At 44.7% G+C, this 20,141-nt stretch overlaps 1 protein-coding gene across 4 annotated transcripts in view; it reads left to right on the top strand.

Annotated features, from left to right (window-relative positions):
* KAT6A (lysine acetyltransferase 6A) overlaps positions 1–17,788 on the top strand; it is a 108,786-nt gene extending 90,998 nt beyond the window's left edge. For 3 of the 4 annotated variants that reach the window (XM_061404584.1, XM_061404582.1, XM_061404586.1), the window contains 7 exons: positions 630–791; positions 1,817–1,910; positions 4,254–4,485; positions 5,172–5,412; positions 6,760–7,392; positions 10,039–10,351; positions 12,368–17,788. In XM_061404584.1, the coding sequence (XP_061260568.1) occupies positions 630–791; positions 1,817–1,910; positions 4,254–4,485; positions 5,172–5,412; positions 6,760–7,392; positions 10,039–10,351; positions 12,368–15,018 (4,326 nt within the window). In that variant the 3' untranslated portion in view covers positions 15,019–17,788. The remainder of the gene's footprint in view (positions 1–629; positions 792–1,816; positions 1,911–4,253; positions 4,486–5,171; positions 5,413–6,759; positions 7,393–10,038; positions 10,352–12,367) is intronic. The other variant, XM_061404583.1, reaches the window with a different exon arrangement.
* The last annotated feature ends 2,353 nt before the right edge of the window (positions 17,789–20,141 follow it).

Below are 20,141 nucleotides of genomic sequence, written 5' to 3'. Positions count from 1 at the left end.
AGCACTCGCTGCAGGGGTGCTGGGACCATACAGCCTCGCGCTCCTGATCCTGGCCAACCAGAGCCCACGAAATACCTCACTTGCCAGGTTGCCGCCCAGGGAACCTGCTCCTTGCTTTTGACAAAAGATAATAATCCCTCAAGGAGCTTTATTTAGGGGGAAACCTCATTTTGGCAGTCTGATTACATTGCTTCTGGCTGCTGGCACAAGTTAAACTGTTGTTTTACTTTGTTTTGCTTAACAGATGTATTTTAGAAGAGGTTACATTTAGATCTTTTGTTGAATTAAATACTGTAAAAAATGCATCAGATCAGCTTGCCATCTGAAGGATTCCTGTAGTCAGTCTTTTTGTAAAAGCAAATGCTGTTTTGAAAATGGCCATCACCTCCTTGTCTAGCCTTTTTTTGTGCTTTGTTGAAGTGCAGTGTTTTGTGTATTTAGTTGTCTTAAAGTAGCAGACACTGTACTCTGCCATTTCAAGGGACAGCTTCCAGATCCATTCTGTTCTGAGAGTTGCCAGCTCCTCCTGGGCTGGACTGTGGGTACTCACAGGCACTCTTTGCTGACGTGTGTTATTCTAGAATTAAAGAGACACCTCGCTGACCGTTTTGTCTGTTTTTTTCCTCTAGGTTGATGGGAATGTGAGTACCATTTATTGTCAGAACCTGTGTCTCTTGGCAAAGTTGTTTCTTGACCACAAAACACTCTATTATGACGTGGAGCCATTTCTTTTTTATGTTCTAACCCAGAATGATGTCAAGGGCTGCCACCTTGTTGGCTACTTTTCTAAAGTAAGTATAGCAGCTGAAGTTTGTCTTGAATTCATATGGAAATACGAAACAGCTTTTGGTTGTCCCTAGGAGGCAGTACAGGGCGCACCCTTCTGGGTGCCGTGTGGCTTTCTGGAAAGGGAAGCAGGAGGACCGCCGAGACACTTAGCAGGTGCCAGCAGGTGCCTAGTAACGTTCAGAGGGCTGTTCTCTGCTGGGAACATAAAACTGCTGCTCACACCCCAGAGGGAAAGCTTTGCCATGGCTTCTACTCCCATGGTGATGATAGGCAGAACTTGTGAAATAAACAGAGTCATTACCTGAGTTCTTTCTCTGTTTAAATCTTCTCTTCCCAATTTGAATTTTAGGCATAGAAGTAAGAATTTTTAAGAAGCCATTTTTTATTAAAGGATACTTTCTCTCCTTCAATTCCATTCTCTTGGAGAGAAAAAAAAGTTTCTTCTGTTGTCAGACAACATAAAAGATGCAGTTTTATTTAAGAAAGCCCATGATAAAATCTAACTATATAAAAATAGTTAAGTGAAAAGCCCTAGTTGTTAGTAGGCCGTTTCAGTAGTTCAGTATAATTTAAAATATATTGCTTTGATTTATAGAGGTGTATTTATACCCACCGTATGTAGCGCCAAAGCAGGAGCTACAATAAAAGGAACTTGGAAGTCGGTGATGAACTGTCCCACTTCTAGGGGCCACATTGACGGCACCATTTGTAGCTTTGCAGATGGTCAGGACTGGGATTCCTCTGCTCATCTCAGGCGCTGACATACTGTTTTCAAGTTGCAGGTGGTGTTGGGTGGTGTCACTTTGGTTTATGTTTTTCCCTGGGGATGGTTGCTTTGTGGAGAGTGCCAGGGGCTTAACACTGTCCTCCCCCTCTCAGAGGGGTATTTTTTTCTTGATGTGCATTGCTAATCCCAAAGGACCAGGGCTGTGGTTTTGACTGTTAATCTTTGTTTCTTAAAAATTAACATTAGTGTTTAGCTTAGCAGCCTGTTGTTTTAAAACTAGGCTTTTGTTTTTTCTACCAGGAAAAGCACTGTCAACAGAAATATAACGTTTCCTGTATAATGATTCTTCCCCAGTACCAACGCAAGGGCTATGGGAGGTTTCTCATCGATTTCAGTAAGGATTATAGTAACGTAACTGCTCGTTGTATCTTCTTGTGGACTTTCTTTTGGTTGGACATGAAGTATTTTTAAATTGCTAATATTAGATATGAGTTTCTATGTGATTTATAGCAAATAGTTTTAATTTGCAGCTATTAATTTACAGTGGAACTTAGTTTTATTTTATGCAATAATTCTGTCTCACAATATGAAAAAGCGTAGAACTACTTAAATTAGCACTAATAAAGAAGTGCAGCACCTGCCCTATTTTTCTTACCCAGTTATCTGAGAAATGTGTGCAGCACGGTTTAGTTACAGGCTTTACCTAGTGATTCAAAATATGCGATGCACCTTTAAAAATGATAGAAGTAAATGATAGGGTAGATAATGTAATTTGAGTTAAAAATTGAAAGCTAACTGTTCTAAAAAGGTCATGTGGAACTTGCATTTTGTTTTATACATTGATAATCTTGCTTTGAAAGTAAATGTGTATTTGAGGTAAATTTTCTATTGATTGCTGGAGAAGGAAATGGTAACCCACTCCAGTATTATTGCCTAGAAAATTCTGTGGACAGAGGAGCCTGGCTGGCTACAGTCCAAGCAGTCGCAAAGAGTCAGACACGACTGAGCACACATGCCTTCTATTGATTATGAAATAGTGATATTTGAGGGAATATCTTCCCTCAGGTATTCGCTCAAAATAGTAATATTTAAAGGAATACTTTCAGAAGTAATGGTTAAAAGGACTCTGAGAGGCAGTTCTTCTAAATATCAGATGGTTACATTTCTAGTGTTAATTCTCTCACATGGACCAGTGAACCTTACTCTACTTAGCCTTAGACTGTGTCCCTACTGCTGCTGCTAAGTCGCTTCAGTTGTGTCTGTCTCTGCGACCCCATAGACAGCAGCCCACCAGGCTCCCCCGTCCCTGGGATTCTCCAGGCAAGAACACTGGAGTGGGTTGACATTTCCTTCTCCAATGCATGAAAGTGAAAAGTGAAAGGGAAGTCGCTCAGTTGTGTCCGACTCCTAGCGACCCCATGGACTGCAGCCCACCAGGCTCCCCCGTCCCTGGGATTCTCCAGGCAAGAACACTGGAGTTGGGTGCGATTGCCTTCTCTGGACTGTGTCCCTAACCATATTTAATTGGAAATATGTGCCAATATGTGACACAATATAACCACCATATGTGGTTATTTTTTACATTTTCCTGTTTTTTTCTTCCAACTAGTAGTAGAGGATAAAACACATAGTTTCCTTTAGTATCAGTATATTGTTTTGAAATAGGACTCGTGATTGGATGTGTTATGCCATTAAGTAGCAGAGTTAGGAAGAATATTTTCAGTCATTTTTTTTGGAGCTATACAAACAACAGTCTGTATGATTATAGTATTTGTTTTTATTTTAAAACTGTTCCTGATGTGATGTGTTTTCCCACTTCACCATTCTTAGATGGATATTTTCTTTGATGACAAAATGCTACCTTTTTCTGCCATCTCCATTTTTGATACTTTCCCTTAGAGTTTATTCCTTTCTTTTCCTGTTCCATGCATTAGACAAGAAGACAGAGTGATAGCACCACACAGTGATGCTGGCATGCTGCATTCTTGCTTATCATGAATTTGGGTGATGGGTGATTGTGAGGAGCATTTCCATTGAAGTGAGAAATCGTCATATAGGTCCCTCATAGAACCACAGTCTTAATAGGATTATGTAAAAACTGAAGGCAGTCTTATATTGTGCAGACAAATAGTTCTGTTGCCATCTAGTGGCCCAAGTAAAACATGCAAGGATGGTTTCCCTCATCATGCTGCTGCTGCTGCTAAGTCGCTTCAGTCGTGTCCAACTCTGTGCGACCCCATAGACAGCAGCCCACCAGGCTCTACCGTCCCTGGGATTCTCCAGGCAAGGACACTGGAGTGGGTTGCCATTTCCTTCTCCATTGCATGAAAGTGAAAAGTGAAAGTGAAGTCGCTCAGTCGAGACTGACTTGTAGCGACCCCATGGAATGCAGCCCACCAGGCTCCTCCATCCATGGGCAAAAAGCGTCTTGCCTCGATCTTATCTGTGCAGCCTTTTAATATGAAGTCCTGATTTTTAACAGCTTGAATATTCTAACAATGTGATTTATATTAACTATAGACAAAGTAATACTAATTTGATTTCCAGCGTGTATAAATTGTGTAATCTTCTTGCAAATTTGTTTTCAAGTAATTTTGTAATTTTGTTCTTGAAGGAATTAGCCTCTGAAATGATAGCCTATAATACCTGGATTGATTATGGAAGAAGGGCTTGTTATTTTTGTAAACTGCTATCTTTAAGGCTCTCTGACATATTTGTGATTTGGGGGTTTCTTTAGGTTATTTGTTATCAAAGCGTGAAGGCCAAGCAGGGTCTCCAGAGAAACCATTATCCGATCTAGGTCGCCTTTCCTACATGGCTTACTGGAAAAGTGTAATATTGGAGTGCCTTTATCACCAAAATGATAAGCAGATCAGCATTAAGAAGTTGAGTAAGTTGACTGGAATCTGCCCTCAAGACATCACTTCCACACTGCACCACCTGCGCATGCTGGACTTCCGGAGTGACCAGTGAGTGTTACATCCCTTTGCATCACCTTTGGAAGGTGATTGGGTGGAGGTGTTTGGATCGGGCAGCCGGATTATCAGTTAAAGTGCATGAACTGACGTAAGTGGTGTACTTGGTGATCCTGAGACTCCATTTCCTTTATATATTTTATACTAGTGATCATTTTTTAAAAAACGTTTTTTCTGGTCTTCTGTCTAACTTTCGGACCTAAGCTACTGAATCTGTTACTTATTGGGAGTACCTTCATCATACAAGTAACAGCTGCAGAAATAGTATCAACTAAAATACACCTTTGATTAATTTCCGTACAGATGGCACAGGATGAGCTACAGGTCAGAGAAAAGACAGCTTACCTGTCTAGTGTGATGGAGAAAAGGTCACAAAGAAAGGAGGCATTTGGGCCAGGACAATGGAGAATAAAAGACAGAATGCAAGAGAATAGCAGAAATTTCAGAGGTGGGAAGTGTGAGCCAGGAAGTGACTGAAACAGCTTCCATCGTTCTAGTTGAGTGTGAAGTCTTTATCCACCTTCGTGTTTCTGAGCCATCTCGGTGGTGTCTTTCCAGGCAGGCTTTTTTGAAGCATTTATCTGCTCTCATTTCTAGGGTTTCTGGGAGTGTAGCTCCATATTCATTGTTTGGTACTCCTGGTACGTCGTTGATTGCTATAAACTTTTCTCTGGTTTCAGATTTGTGATTATCCGCCGGGAAAAGCTTATCCAGGATCACATGGCAAAGCTTCAGCTGAATCTGCGGCCTGTAGATGTAGATCCCGAGTGTTTGCGCTGGACTCCTGTCATAGTCTCCAATTCTGTTGTCTCAGAGGAGGAGGAGGAGGAGGAGGAAGAGGAGGAGGAGGAGGAAGAGGAGGAGGAGGAGAGAGAGCCGGAAGAGCGTCAGAGCCAGGAAGAATTGGAGCCAAGTGTAAGGGCACGGGCGGTTCCCGGTGTTGGTAACGGAAGAGCGCGTGTTGGTTTTCAGGCGTGTTTGTGATTTACATATAATGGGATCTAAAACCAGTACTATAAACTCACAGTAGAATTTCCAAGTTTATTTCAGTGATAGAAATTTCAGGAAGACTGGGTTTGTTTACTTATTTGTATATTTTCAAGCCTTGTATCATTAGGAAACGTTCAGATTTGTTACATTGTGTTAGTTATGAGTATTTATCAAGAGTGCCTATAAGAGCTAAGTTTGAAGCTGTATAGAAATTGAGGAATCTGAATTAAATTTAAATCTGACCGTTGTTTAAAATGAAGATTCATTTTCCTTAAAACATTAAGGAAATAATGTAAGCAGTGCATATTTTCTAATAGAGCACTGAGCGGCTCCGTGTCTTTCGACATTAAAGGGTTAGTGAAGGTCCTACGTCATTTTCAACATTTTTCTTCATGTGATGCATACTGTTCTCTGTCCTTTTTTTTTAAAGCAGTGCTTTCATCCTTTAAAACTCTGTGTTCTCTTTTGATAGAAATAGTTTCAATGCCCCCTGTTTAGTGTAATTTTCCAAGTAAAATTAAGTATTCAGAATAAAATAAGTCAAAATCATTCCAGAAATTTTCTTTCATTTTTTGATTATCCTCTTTCTCTTGCCCATGCCCCAGAGTTTGTCTCCTCTCTGTTTATAAATTTCTGATAAATTTCATGAACTGTGTCATTTAACATTTACTAGATTATAAGGAAAATAATACAAGGCTTCCCTTGTAGCTCACTAGGTAAAGAATCTGCCTGCAGTGCAGGAGACCGGGCTTCAATCCCTGGGTTGGGAAGATCCCCTGGAGAAGGAAATGGCAACCCACTCCAGTATCCTTGCCTGGAAAATCTCATGGACAGAGGAGCCTGGTGGGCTGCAGTCCATGGGGTCACAAAGAGTTGGGCACAACTGAGTGACTAACACTTAAGGAAAATATTAGTCACTTTGTTTATTGTTTGCACAGTGGTTAAGAGTACTGGCTCTTGGATCACTGTTTGGGTTTACATCCCAGCTTCTTCATTTGCTATTGCATGGCCTGGGGCAGGTTACTTACACGTTCTGTGCCTCAGTTACCTCATTTGTAAAACGGGGATATAATAATAATATTTCACATAATTGGTATGGATTTTACCCATACAGCTTTTAAAACATTGCATATCACACAAGAGATATTTATGTTAAGTATGAAATAATGTCATCTTTGAAGCTCTGTTTTCTTACCCCAACATTTAAAAGTCCAGAATAGGAGATATAACCAAATAAGACTGAAAATTAACCAGCATGGTTTTATTTCCTAAAATCAGGTGGGGAAGTCTGCATCTCGAGAGAACAAAGAACAGGATTCTTACACTTCAGTAGAAAGTGAAAAGAAACCAGAAGTTGCGACACCAGCCAATACCACTCGATTGAGCAAACAGGTCCTTCCCCGTGACAGTCTTCCTGCCAACAGTCAGCCGTCTCGGCGAGGCCGCTGGGGGAGGAAGAACAGAAAAGCCCAGGAACGCTTTGGTGATAAGGACCCGAAACTGCTCTTGGAGGAGACGTCAGCCCCCCAGGAGCAGTACGGAGACTGTGAGGAAAAGTCAGAACCTTCCCAAGAGCAGTACATGGAGAACGAGGAGCCTTCGGCAGCCTCCCAGGAGCAGCCGAACCAGGACGGGAAGCCAGACGGGCCCAAGAGGAGACCCGGCGAGGGGCTCGAGCTCTGGCGAGGCCCGCCGAAGAAGAGCCCTGAGCCGCTGAAGTGCGGGCTGCCCGACGCCCACGACCGGCTGCCCCGTCGCTACAGCGAGGGTCGCTACTGCGAAGGCCGCTACGCTGACGGGGACCGCCCCGCGGTGCGGGGCTGCAGCGAGAGCAGCGAGGAGGACGGGGAGCCCGAGAGCCCCCGGTCCAGCTCACCCCCGGTGCTCACCAAGCCCACGCTGAAGCGGAAGGTGGGGCCGCCCCGCCCTGCCCCGGCCCGGAGCTCTGAGAGATCGGGGCAGGAGTCCACAGGTGTTAGCCTTTCAGCTGCATGCCCAGTGTCTCCTGGCCTGTGATCTTCCAGTGAGCACGTGTCGTGTGCACCTGGCTCCTCTGGTTCATGAGTGCTCACCTGGAAGTCATACACTTATTTAAGGGCTGACAGGCTGTTTTCAGCTTGCTGGTTTGATTTCGAACTATGACTTATTAGGGATTGAAAAAACCCCCCAGGGACTTCCCTGGTGTTCAGTGGTTAGGACTTTGAGTTTCCACTGTGGGGACCATGGGTTCAAACCCTGGTTGGGAAGCTGAGATTCCACAATCACGAGGCCAAAAGCACGGGTTAGAAATGTTTCTACTAGAAAAGGAGAGGCACACACTCCACAGGTGCATGGAGAGTGGGCGGGACAGTGCCCCAGTACGCAGAGTGACGCCTGTCCCCTCGCCCTGCACAGCGCTGTGTCCTGCCTGGGTCTCTGTCCTCTTCAACCCTCTGTGGTTTCACTTAACTTTGTTTTCAACGTATTTTCTAAACTATGTTTCTTCATCTTGCAAACTTTGAATGATAGGTTATTACTGAATGCTATGAGGTGGTAGTCACAGATTCTGTTAAACCGTATACCACAGACCTCCCAAACTGTGGCGTGAACTTTAAACATTGCTGCCAGGCCGAAGCGTGTCAGCTCTCTGGATGAGCCACCCTGGACTAGAGAGGTGGCAGCTTTCACGCAGAGCAATAAAATCATTCTTCTCCTTAGCAGAGCCTTGGGGGAAAAAAAAAAAAGATAGGGCTATTTATCAGAGAAAAAAGAGCTTTCCATTTTAGGAGCAGTTTTAGATTCACAGATCTATTGCAAAGAAAGTATGAAGAGTTCCTATATTCTCCACACCCCGCCTCCCCTGTTACTGACCTCCTCCCTTGATGCTACACACTGGTCACAAATCGGGAACCAGCACAAGCACTTCATTAACTGGAGCCCATACTTGGTTCAGATTTCCCCCCGTTTCCCCAGGATGCCACCCAGCACACCACGTACCTTGCATTTAGTTGTCATGTCTTTTTAGGCTCCCTGGTTATTGGTGACAGTTTCTCAGACTCCTTGTTTTTGATGACCTTGTCAGTTTTGAGGAGTACTTGCTAGATATACTGTAGAATGCCCCTTATGGTATTAAAATGGGGTGAAGTGTTTTGGGAAGAAGGCCACAGAGGTAAAGTGCCATTCTCGTCACATCATAGAAGGGTATCTGCCATCAGGCTGTACCAGGACCAAATACAAGGGCATCTGCTGTCCGTGTGACTTCTCACTGTTGGTGTTGATGTCAGCCCAAGTCGCCTGACTTCCAGGTGCCAGACTTGTCAGGTCTCTTCACTCTTGAGTTACTGCCGTTTCAGACCCCTTTCTGTACTGTACTCTTTGGAGGGAGGTTACTGCCTGCAGCCCATACCTAAGATGCAGGAAGTTCTACACTGCTCCTGAAGAGCAGAATATCTGTGTTAATTACTTGAATTCTGTTCAGTAGAGTTACCCATTTTTTCCTGTTTCTTGACATATCCGTGTGGCCTCATAGATACTTACTTTCACGCCCCAGTCCTCGGATTAGCCATTTCTCCTCAGAGTAGGGCCATGTTTAACCTCGTTTGAAAAACTGTGTTCTCAACTAGAAAGACTAGTAAGTTTGAAGTGGAGAAAAATTGATTAACCTGTTGTTCATTACGTGACTGTGAAGAATATATCTTTGCCATCCTGGGCTTATGTTGCCTTTTTACAAAATAAAATTATGCTATTTCCCTGTGTAAAAAGAGAGTATTATAACAGGCAGTGAGTACATGTACAGGATGCTTGTAAAGTTTTAAAGAAATTCACTTGACTAGGAATTGCCAATAATTTTATAGCCACTTCTTTACTGACTGGACGTGACCTTAAAGCAAGTCCTATAACCTTTCTGGCCTCTGTAGACTGAGGGGATTGAATTAGATCAGCTTTGGTAATATATGATATCATTTTGTGATATCTATTATGTGATTTAAGATGTTAGATCAACCCTAGTACAGAAGTATGCCTAATGTGCCACGTCCCAACACCAGACTTGTTTTATTTCTGAAATGCTCGCTAACACCAAGGAGATCTATCCCGACTCCACATTCCCAGGCTCCACTGTAGCTCTCTGTGGATAGTGCATGACAGTGGAAGGCGGCCTTCCTGGTGGTTCTGCTGACACGCACAGTGGAGCTGTGAGATGTACGGTGTTTTATTTCTTCTTTTCTCTTTTGAGGAAAAGAGAAGAGACTAGCCTTTGTGTCATTTCAATATTGAAATAGGCTGCTCCCTAGGGTACTAAATGTACCTGGACTGTTAGTAGGGGAATGATAACATCCACTCTTTCCTCTGTTCTTTTACAAAGTTGTTTTCAGTGATCCTTTTTGTATCTATGACACTTTATGTATATATAGTATCTTAACTATGGTATTTTGAAATAATGTTCAAAATGTCTTTTGGCAAACAGCACTCATTTGATACGTGCTAATTGTGTCAGGTTTAAAAACTATTAATCGTGTTATTAATGAAAATGACGGTGTTCATTACTGTAAATAAAATGCTTCTTTCTCTCTCAAATAGAAACCAATTCTTCACCGAAGAAGGAGAGTCCGAAAACGCAAACACCACAATAGCAGTGTTGTCACAGAGACCATTTCTGAGACCACGGAGGTCTTGGACGAGCCTTTTGAAGACTCCGACTCCGAGAGGCCGATGCCGAGATTAGAGCCAACGTTCGAGATTGATGAGGAGGAGGAAGAAGAGGATGAGAGTGAACTCTTCTCTCGAGGGTACTTCCATCGCTTGGCCTCCCAGGACGTTCTCAGGTGTCGGTCTGATTCTAAGAGGAAGTCTAAAGATGAAGACGATGACGAAGAGTCAGATGATGCTGATGGTATGTTTCACAGAGCGGTTGCTTGTTGTAGTTTCCTGGTTTTGAAAGATACAGCAGTAGTAGCTGCAAAACCTCCAGCAGAGAGGGTGAGGGGCAGATGACCCACCGAGCAAGTGCAGAACGACTTGCAGCCCCCGAAGAGCTGTGTCCAGTGTGCTCATACTCACCTTCTGCCTTACTTCTCTGTCCTTTTTTCAGAGTGTTTTTTCCCAGTTCCCCCATAGCACCTGTTTTTGCCTCAGCAGATAGTAATCTTGCTGTTTGGAAATTGTTCTTTTTGCCTAGTCCTTTCTCGGCCATTATGTGTGTCTTTAGTTAATGGGTGGATGAGACTTAGCGTAAAGAAGATAATTAATAACCCTTTACTGGAGTGCACTGTCTACAGACCTGGCCTGTTTTGCTAATTGTGTATGCTGAGTGCTTAAAATAAGCACTCAGTAAATACAGTTAAATGACTAAGTGCTTAGAAGTGGCTCTCGAATAAGGTCAGACTCGTGTAAATTGGACTTGCTTCAAATCTGTTCCTGAATTGTATCTGTAATATGTCTTACTCAACGAGTAGTAAATTTCTAATTAAAAGGGGAACAGTACCTCAAAATAAGTTAAATTTTATGGCATAGCTAAAAATCCGGTGATTAGACTGGTTGTCGTTTCCTCTTTAAAGATGAAAAGAAGGGGCTGATATATGACTTGGGTCCCAAACTAGTTGTTCACATCGTTGCTGGAACTTCCCGCCTTGTGCTGTGTGGCGTCCTTGCTGGGGTCACACTGAGCTGCTGTGCTTTGCTGGGCGAATTCAGAGGAATCACATCCACGCTTGGTGCATAAACCTATAACTTTTATGTACTGACTATTTGGGCTTTTAAAAATAAATTCACTCAATTTCAAATCTAGTAGACAACTTGCATTTTCTTCAGTCTCGTGTTTTTGTATAATCAATAGTTTTAACGTAGTGATGACTTAAGTTTTTTGCTTTATTGTGCATGATTTTCCAGAATTTTATTGTGTTATATTTTGAGATATGTAACTAGGAAACTAAAAATTTATTTTGTAAAGTAAAGAATGTGGCACTTTTGCAAAATTCTGTCTTATATCATCATAGATTAAAATAGTATCCTCTAAGTTCTATTGAACAGAATTTTCTCTAATGTAGCCATTTCCTTTGTTTATTTTCAGGTTACTACTGGTAACTATACTTTTTTAGTCCTACTACTTCCATTCCCCATCCCCTAAAAAAAATTCCTGTTCCTACCTTGCTGGTCTTCTTTTTAAAAATTAATGGAAATGTGGATGTACTTAATGTTGCACCAGACTGTACACCCAAAAATGTTAAAATGGTAAATTTTATGCTATGGATATTTCATAGTTTTTAGAAAAAGTGATGGTGAGAAAGTGATGCTAATATCAAATTTATTTCTAGTAAACCCTTTGCTTCAGGTCAGTATTTGTCCAGGACTACATGTCTTGCAGCTCTTTTTACACAAACACAACACTGGCTGGGAAGTGTTCCTGTAGGATTGCTCAGACATGGCCTGGAGTAGCTGGCTCATGATATTACCTGAAGTAATGATTCTGTAGAAACTAAGAAAACCAAAGCAATAAGATAAATGGGGGGGAGGGATAAGTGAGCTGATATGTAACTTATATGGTAAAGACAGCTTGTCTAAAGTAGCTCTGAGCACTACTAGTATGTGTCCTTGTAAAGCTTATCTCCATTTTTTAAATGATGATCCTGAGTCTTAGGGTAACTTCCCAAAGATGTGCAGTTGGCTTTGATGATGCACTTGAACCTGGTGGGTGGACCAGAATTCTTTTCCTTGTTCTGCCAGTTCCCTCTGTGACTTCAGAAGATATCATGAAATAGGTTTCTCCTTTAGATTCTTAACTTAGAAATGAAGATAGTCGGGAGTTTGGGGTGATAATAAAATCATTTCTGTTGTACATGTGGGCTCGGACAAAGGCACTAGCAAATACAAGATCCTGTAATTTATTTTATTTTTTATCCTTCCTGTGCAGACACTCCTGTCCTAAAGCCAGTGTCTCTCTTGAGAAAATGTGATGTGAAGGACGCTCCACTTGAGCCAGATACATCCACGCCCATGAAGAAGAAGAAGGGATGGCCCAAGGGCAAGAGCCGCAAACCAGTCCACTGGAAAAAGAGACCTGGTCGCAAGCCGGGCTTTAAGCTGAGTCGGGAGATGGTGCCCCTCACTGCTCAAGAGTGCATCGTTGAGCCCATCGTCCCCCTTCCGAAAGCGGGACGTAAATCCAAAATGGAAGAAAGCGAAGAAACTGTTGAACCACAAGAAGACTTGCCTTTAACGGAGGAAAGGAAGGAAGAGGAGGAGCTGCCCCTGGAAGCGGAGGAGGGCGAGGAGGGGGAGGAGGAGGACACCACCAGCAGTGACGTCAGGGCGGTGGCCTCTCCCGCCGAACCCAGCAGCCCGGAGGCCGAAGCCAAGGAGCCCGAGGCTGGTGAGGAAGAGGAGAAGCCCCGCGTCCCGGCAGAGCAGCGGCCGTCGGAGGAGGCGCCGCAGGAGCTGGCCAGGCGGGAGCCCGAGGAGGAGGAGGACACGGCCGCGGAGGCAAACCAGAGCGAGGACCACGATGCGGACGACGAGGACGACGGCCATCTGGAGCCCGCCAAGAAGGAGGAGGAGCCGGGGGAGCCGCCAGCGCGGGAGGGCGTCAAGGAGGAGCCTGGCGGCCGGGAGGCTTTTTTAGATCCTAATGTGCAGGGCAGTGGGGAGAACCCGAAAGACAAGGAGGAGACGGAGCCGGATTCCGAGGAGGAGCAGACTTCGCACGATGCGTCCGTGGTGTCGGAGCACATGCCGGGCTCTGAGGACGACCGCGAGGAGGACTCGCGCTCGAAGGAGGAGCTGCTGGAGCTGAAGGAGGAGGAGGAGATCCCGCACAGCGAGCTGGACCTGGAGACGGTGCAGGCCGTGCAGTCCCTGACGCAGGAGGAGCGCGGCGAGCATGAGGGCGCCTACCAGGACTGCGAGGAGACTCTGGCCGCCTGCCAGACGCTGCAGAGTTACACGCAAGCCGACGAGGACCCGCCACTGGCCCTGGTGGAGGACTGCCACGCCTCTGAGCACAACAGCCCGCTGTCCTCCGTCCAGTCCCACCCCAGCCAGTCGGTGCGCTCGGTCAGCAGCCCCAGCGTGCCCGCCCTCGAAGGGGGCTACACCCAGATCAGCCCGGAGCAAGGATCCCTGTCCGCCCCGTCTATGCAGAACATGGAGACCAGCCCCATGATGGATGTGCCTTCCGTATCTGACCACTCCCAGCAGGTGGTGGACAGCGGCTTCAGCGACCTGGGCAGCATCGAGAGCACCACAGAGAACTACGAGAACCCCAGCAGCTACGACTCCACTATGGGCAGCAGCATCTGTGGGAACAGCTCCTCCCAGAGCAGCTGCTCCTACGGCCTGTCGTCCTCCAGTAGCCTCACCCAGAACAGCTGCGTGGTCACCCAGCAGATGGCCGGCATGGGTGGCGGCTGCAGCCTGATGCCACAGAGTAGCGTCCCGCCCGCCGCCAACTGTGGCATCAAGTCCCCGCAGAGCTGTGCCGTTGAGAGGCCTCCCAGCACTCAGCAGCCGCCGCCGCCCCAGCCATCGCAGCAGCCTCCACCACCACAGCCTCAGCCGCCAGCCCCGCCCCCACCGCCTGCCCAGCCGCCGCCCCCACCCCCGCCGCCGCCCCAGCAGCCACAGCCCCCACCCCCGCCCCAGCAGCAGCCCCCGCTGTCGCAGTGCAGTATGAACAACAGCTTCACTCCGGCGCCCATGATCATGGAAATCCCCGAGTCCGGCAGTGCGGGGAACATCAGCATCTACGAGCGGATCCCCGGGGACTTCGGGGCCGGCAGCTACTCCCAGCCGTCGGCCACCTTCAGTCTGGCCAAGTTGCAGCAGCTGACCAACACCATTATGGACCCCCATGCCATGCCTTATAGCCATTCTCCTGCTGTGACTTCCTATGCAACCAGTGTTTCTCTGTCCAACACGGGACTGGCTCAGCTGGCTCCATCGCATCCCTTAGCAGGGACCCCTCAAGCACAAGCCACCATGACACCGCCCCCGAACTTGGCCTCCACCACCATGAACCTCACGTCCCCTCTGCTGCAGTGCAACATGTCTGCCACCAATATTGGCATTCCCCACACTCAGAGGCTGCAAGGGCAGATGCCCGTCAAGGGGCACATTTCCATCCGCTCCAAGTCGGCGCCCCTGCCCTCCGCGGCGGCTCACCAGCAGCAGCTGTACGGCCGCAGCCCGCCCGCGGTCGCCATGCAGGCCGGCCCACGTGCCTTGGCCGTGCAGCGTGGCATGAACATGGGGGTGAACTTGATGCCCACCCCTGCCTATAATGTCAATTCCATGAATATGAACACCCTGAACGCCATGAACAGCTATCGAATGACCCAGCCCATGATGAACAGCAGTTACCATAGTAACCCGGCCTACATGAACCAGACAGCACAGTATCCTATGCAGATGCAGATGGGGGTGATGGGGGGCCAGGCCTACCCCCAGCAGCCTATGCAGCCGAGCCCGCACGGAAACGTGATGTACACGGGCCCCTCCCATCACAGCTACATGAACGCGGCGGGCGTGCCCAAGCAGTCGCTCAACGGACCTTACATGAGAAGATGAGCAAGATGGACTTGCAGTTCAGAACCTAAATATATATAAATAAAGGAACCTTTTATACTGACAAACCAGAGAAAAATGGACCTTTTTTTCCAGTTAAAATATTGCTGTAGATTTAGAGGAATTTTTCTTTGGTTTATTTTATTTTTTAGAAAACCTGGTCTTCTCTTTTTTGGGGGGTTCATTTTGTTCTGGGTTTTGGTTTTCTTCACAATCTTGAACATTTTACAATAGAACTCATCTAAAAACGGATTTGGGGATAGGGGAAACATGCACAGAAATCTTTTCATAATTAAAAAGAGCCTTACTTTCTTTACACGCCACATGGACAGAATTTGTGTAAAAGTGAATTATCTTTATTTTATTTTAAAATGTATGTTTCCCCTCAAGTGTTTGCAGCTCCCAGTGTCGTCATTTTTAAATGTTACATATACATCTCGAGGGTTAGCCAGACCCTTTTCCTCCACACCCAGCCTTTCATTCCCTACTTCATTCCAGCAGGAGGCACTTATGGGAGACTCGGAAGGGGACATGGAGAACAACCCAAGCTCCTTAAACTTATTATTATTGTTAATATTATTATTATTATTATTAATAAAGCGAGGCAGGAAAATGCTTCTCCTCCTAAAATCCCCTCCACTCCCTACAGATACACACACGCGCACACACACACCTCTTGAAGCCTTTCCCCAAGAATGTTTCTTTATAGATGGACTTCATTGAAATGTTTGTTTTTCTTAGATCAAGTGTAATATAATTTTTTAAAAACTACTCCCACTCAGCACTCAGAGACACAAAAATACTGTAAGTCTCAATTAACAGCAGAATCTCAGAGGAAAGCTGTTTGCAATCCTGATCCAGCCTTGGAGGAATAGATGGTCAGTTAACAATCAAAAGAGGAATGTAACCTCTTGTTTTTTTTACCACCTGGTGAATCAGCCATACGCACATAATTCCACGCAGCCTCTTGATTTTAGTACATACCTTGAGACTCTTAAGGGTCTCGATTCTCGAGCCTTCCTGACTGTGATTAGAGTGAACAATAGTCCCCGGTGATGTGGCGATGAGCCTCTGACGTCCTCATCTAAAGGGTTGGCGGATGACTGTACACGTCAGCGGCTTGAGAAATACCTGACTAACCTTTGACACTGTTTACTTTGTGTTGGAAGAGATGACGCAGATAGCGTGTTGTGAGGGAGACCGTGGCGTGAGTCTTATAGCTACTTCAGTGATAACATACCTCTAGTTTTCCTTTGTCTTTTGAGATCCTAAGTCCCTTCCCCTGTGAATCGGGATGCGCGGCCCCTCCCCGGGGAGAGGCTGAGGAGAAGAGGGATCGACCAACCACCAGCATAGTCGGGCAGATCTGGACAGCAGGGTTTTGGCAGGCTCCTATGTCACTTCCAACTTCATTCTCTTTTCTCTTGTGCAGCCAGTTCGCCCATTCTCTTGTCACTTGCTCCAGGGATAGGTTAAAAAAAACATATATATATAGAAGTATATATATATGTGTGTATATATATATACGTATATATGTTCCATCATTGGAAGATGGACACTATTATACCACTTGGTATGTGCAGTCAAATATCCAAAAGGAGGAAGTACTGCTTAAAGAAATACCTGTAAGCGTTAAATTCTCTCCTTTATTTGTACATTTTATATAGATAAATTTTTGAAGTAACAAATTAGGCATTAAATTTTTTCAAATGCACAGGTTTGTTGGTTTTTTTAATATATATACACACACTTTAATTGACTTTCTCAATTAAACGTGTTAGGTAGAACAAGGCAGAATCCCGCCTCCTAACCGCTGTCTGAGCATTCTGAGCATGCGCAAGGCTGAGTAGGACCAGTCTCTGTATATACCTTTCCAGCCCCCGTCCCGTGTGTAGAACGTGCCCTGTGCTGCCCTCTGCCGACTCTTCAGCGCTGTCATTGCTTCCTGGTTGGGGTGGGGACGGGGTGGGTGGGGAGGGAGGTGTCTTGGGAGGAGGGTGGGTCAGGGCAGAAGGAGAAGCTGTTGAAAGGAGGGCCGTGAATTCAGTTTCTGTTGGTTTGCGGTTGTGTTTGGTTTTGTTTCTTTTAAAAAAAAAAAAAAAAAAAAAAACAATTTTCAATCGGGCAGCTCCCTTTTTCCACAAGCCTTTTTGTGACTTTAGAACTATTGTAGAGAAAATGTTCTTTTCTATATTATAAAAGAAATTATCCAACACAGTAATATTGGTACCTGTCATTTTTTCACTTCTGTTTAAAAAAAAAATGTATTTTTAGCAAGATAACTTGGGTAATCTTCTAAAAAAAGAAATTTAAAAAACTCACTGTTAGTGACTTTGATGCCTTTTAAAATAAGAGCTTTTTCATTTCATTCCATCTTTAAAATTTTTTATCTTTGTTGTAGAATATTAAAAACTATTTTAAGAAAGATAAAAATTCTCTTTAAAGAGATCTCTAGAGTGTGTGAATAGAGCTCCAGATGCCTCTAAAAGCCGCATGTACAAATGAAGCTAAGTCTATTCCTGTCTGTTTATATTTGCTTTTCCTGTTTTGTAACCTCTTTGTACTTTGTTCATGGTGACTTGTAAGCTACGGGGAAGGGGTGCCTAGATGCCTTCGTACTTCTCCATGTCACGCGCTCCTGGGCCAGCCGGTCTCCTTCCTCTCCTGTATGTAATATCACTTTTTTTTCCCCCTTTCTAGCAAGTACTTTCAAAAGAACTCTGTACATTTTAACATTAAAAAAAAAAAATAAATTATGTTGAGCCATTTTGGATGTCTGTCTTGCAAGTGGAATTTTTCTCCCAAATGCTTCAAATTTTCTGATTCTTTTTCTACACACAAACTCAGGAATATTAGCCTTTTCACACTCCTCTTCAGCTAGCAAGTATTAAGTATATGACCTTTGCTTTGAAATTTCAGTTTTGATTCAAATAATGTTTCATTTCCAAGAATATAGATAGTTTCCCCTTTACCAGAGAAAATGGTATTAGAACCTCACTTTGGTGGGATTTTTTGGTGGGGGGTGGGGACCCATTTGAAAAACTTTTAAAGGGGTTGTAATTCAGCCAACCAAAAAAAAAAAATACAGTCGCAGTAACAAGTAGCTCCCAGACGTGGAACAAAGCAGTGTTTTTTCTTATCTCAGTTGACCTGATTGTGTAATCTAGGAAGGTTTGCCAAAAATCCGGGTCGTAAACATCAATCATTTTTTTGATATTTTCTGAGTTACTGTTCTCGCCTCTCATCTAAGAATTTTGGGTATAAGGCAGATTCCAGAATCTGACTTTGCTTTGGGAAACTGACAGCTGTTTAGGGTAGGGAGGCGAGGCAGATGCAGGTTTTCATGCCCTCCTAACTTGATCTGATGCCCTTTGCTGCTGACTTAGGAGTTTAGGAAGTGGATGTGAATCATGTTCATAGCAGACATTTGTTCTAAACTTTGTGCCATTGGAGTTTTAGGCCACATCATCTTCAGAAAAATAAACGTGTGTTTTTTTCCCCCCTATTTGCTTGCTTCAGTGGTCACAACTTGGACCCAAGGTCGTCACCGCACTACGAGGTTAGTAGTGAATTGTCTCAAAAACATACACTGCCTTTGCTACTGCAAACTCCCTGCTTTAAGTGAATTCAACATGCAACAATTCTGATTTTTCTACCAAGAAGATAATGTGACCAAATAGGCTTCTTTTAAGTGTGAGCAACCCCCACTACGTATTGTGTGTAAAACTGGAGTAATTCCATGTGTGGCCAGCTCCCAAGTGATCAGGTGAGGAGGGCCTCTCTTTTCTTCGCCATCTGGCCTTTTCACTCTCAGCAGGTGGGTGGGAGAGGAAAGGACCACACCCTTGACGTCTGTGTATGGCTGAGCGCCTTGGTCCGGTACTATAGGATCTGCTGCTGCGCCTTCCTTCTTAGGCTTCCGGAAGTCCCTCTGAAGCTCCCATGCTTCCCATGCAGTCCCTCTGAGCATCCCAGGTGGACCGACCCCTCTGTACTGTGGGGACAGCCCCGTGCACTCACTGAACATCAGGGGTCGGCGTGACGGCCCCAGCTCTTCAGGTGAGAATTACTGTTTTAGGATCTCCCTGGGACACCTGGTGCTGGGTGTGGTGTTTTTTGTCCTACCTCTTGATTTTTCATAAAGATGACAATTGGAAAGCATAGTGCAAAGAGGAAAAACTGATTGTTGTTGGCCCTGTTGTTGGCCCGGCAGAGTAAACAGACAAGTGGTGGCGGTGGGGAGGAGCACCATACTCTTCATGTAACTTACATCTAAAAATTCAAGCGACACATCTGTATGTGAACCCAAGACCCTGCAGAGTGACATTTATATTGTCAAATGTCTGTAATTATTGAGCATGGTCGTCCAATTAAAAGCCAAAAATCCCCTGAACAAAACCCAGCTCATCTATTAATAAATTTCTGTTAAGGGGCAGGTTGGGTTTGTTATGTGAGTCAGTGTGGTTACCTAACACAGCCAAGATCCATGGATTTGCTTTGCAGAGTGACAGCTACAAATTGGGCTTAACTGTGATTCCTTGCTACATCAATAAGGAGCCTAAAGATTGGTACACAGATTACACAGAAACCTCGGAAAGGTGGCAGGTGTAATTTTTGCCTGAAATAAGGGAAGCCATGGAGTATGGTGGGCTTTGGCTTTCTGAACTCTTCTGAAACAGGAGAAAGACATAGGGAATTGTTCTCCTGCAACTGTTGTGAATAATAAACTTTTTGAGAATGAGAGATACATTCTTGTTAGCAAGAAAAAAAGTTCTAACATTTAACTCTATAATAACAGACATTTCTGAGAGCCTCATTTAAGTGACATAAAAAAAAAAGTTAAACGTTTCTAGGGTGACATGTTCGTTTTTAACCGTTTTTAGTCTATGCACGCACAAAGAGCAAGCAAAGGCAAGCAGGTGAACTGAGATAAATCCATCAGCTGTGCCTACACCGGAGAACTACAGCTGGGACTCCCCGGGGTTTCTATGAATATGCGTTAGAAAACTTACATCCAGTTAATGCCTCGAGACCAGCCATTCAGATCACCTTTCAAGTTATTTACACTGGCCTTAAAGAGATTTCTGAGTCTCAGAATCTTCTATTTTTGAAAATGTCATTTAAAG

The sequence above is a fragment of the Bos javanicus genome, chromosome 27, assembly GCF_032452875.1.
Source record: "Bos javanicus breed banteng chromosome 27, ARS-OSU_banteng_1.0, whole genome shotgun sequence".
In the NCBI taxonomy this organism is placed as follows: domain Eukaryota; kingdom Metazoa; phylum Chordata; class Mammalia; order Artiodactyla; family Bovidae; genus Bos; species Bos javanicus.
Note: the sequence above shows the minus strand (reverse complement) of the source record. Positions and strands in the feature narration are given on the sequence as shown.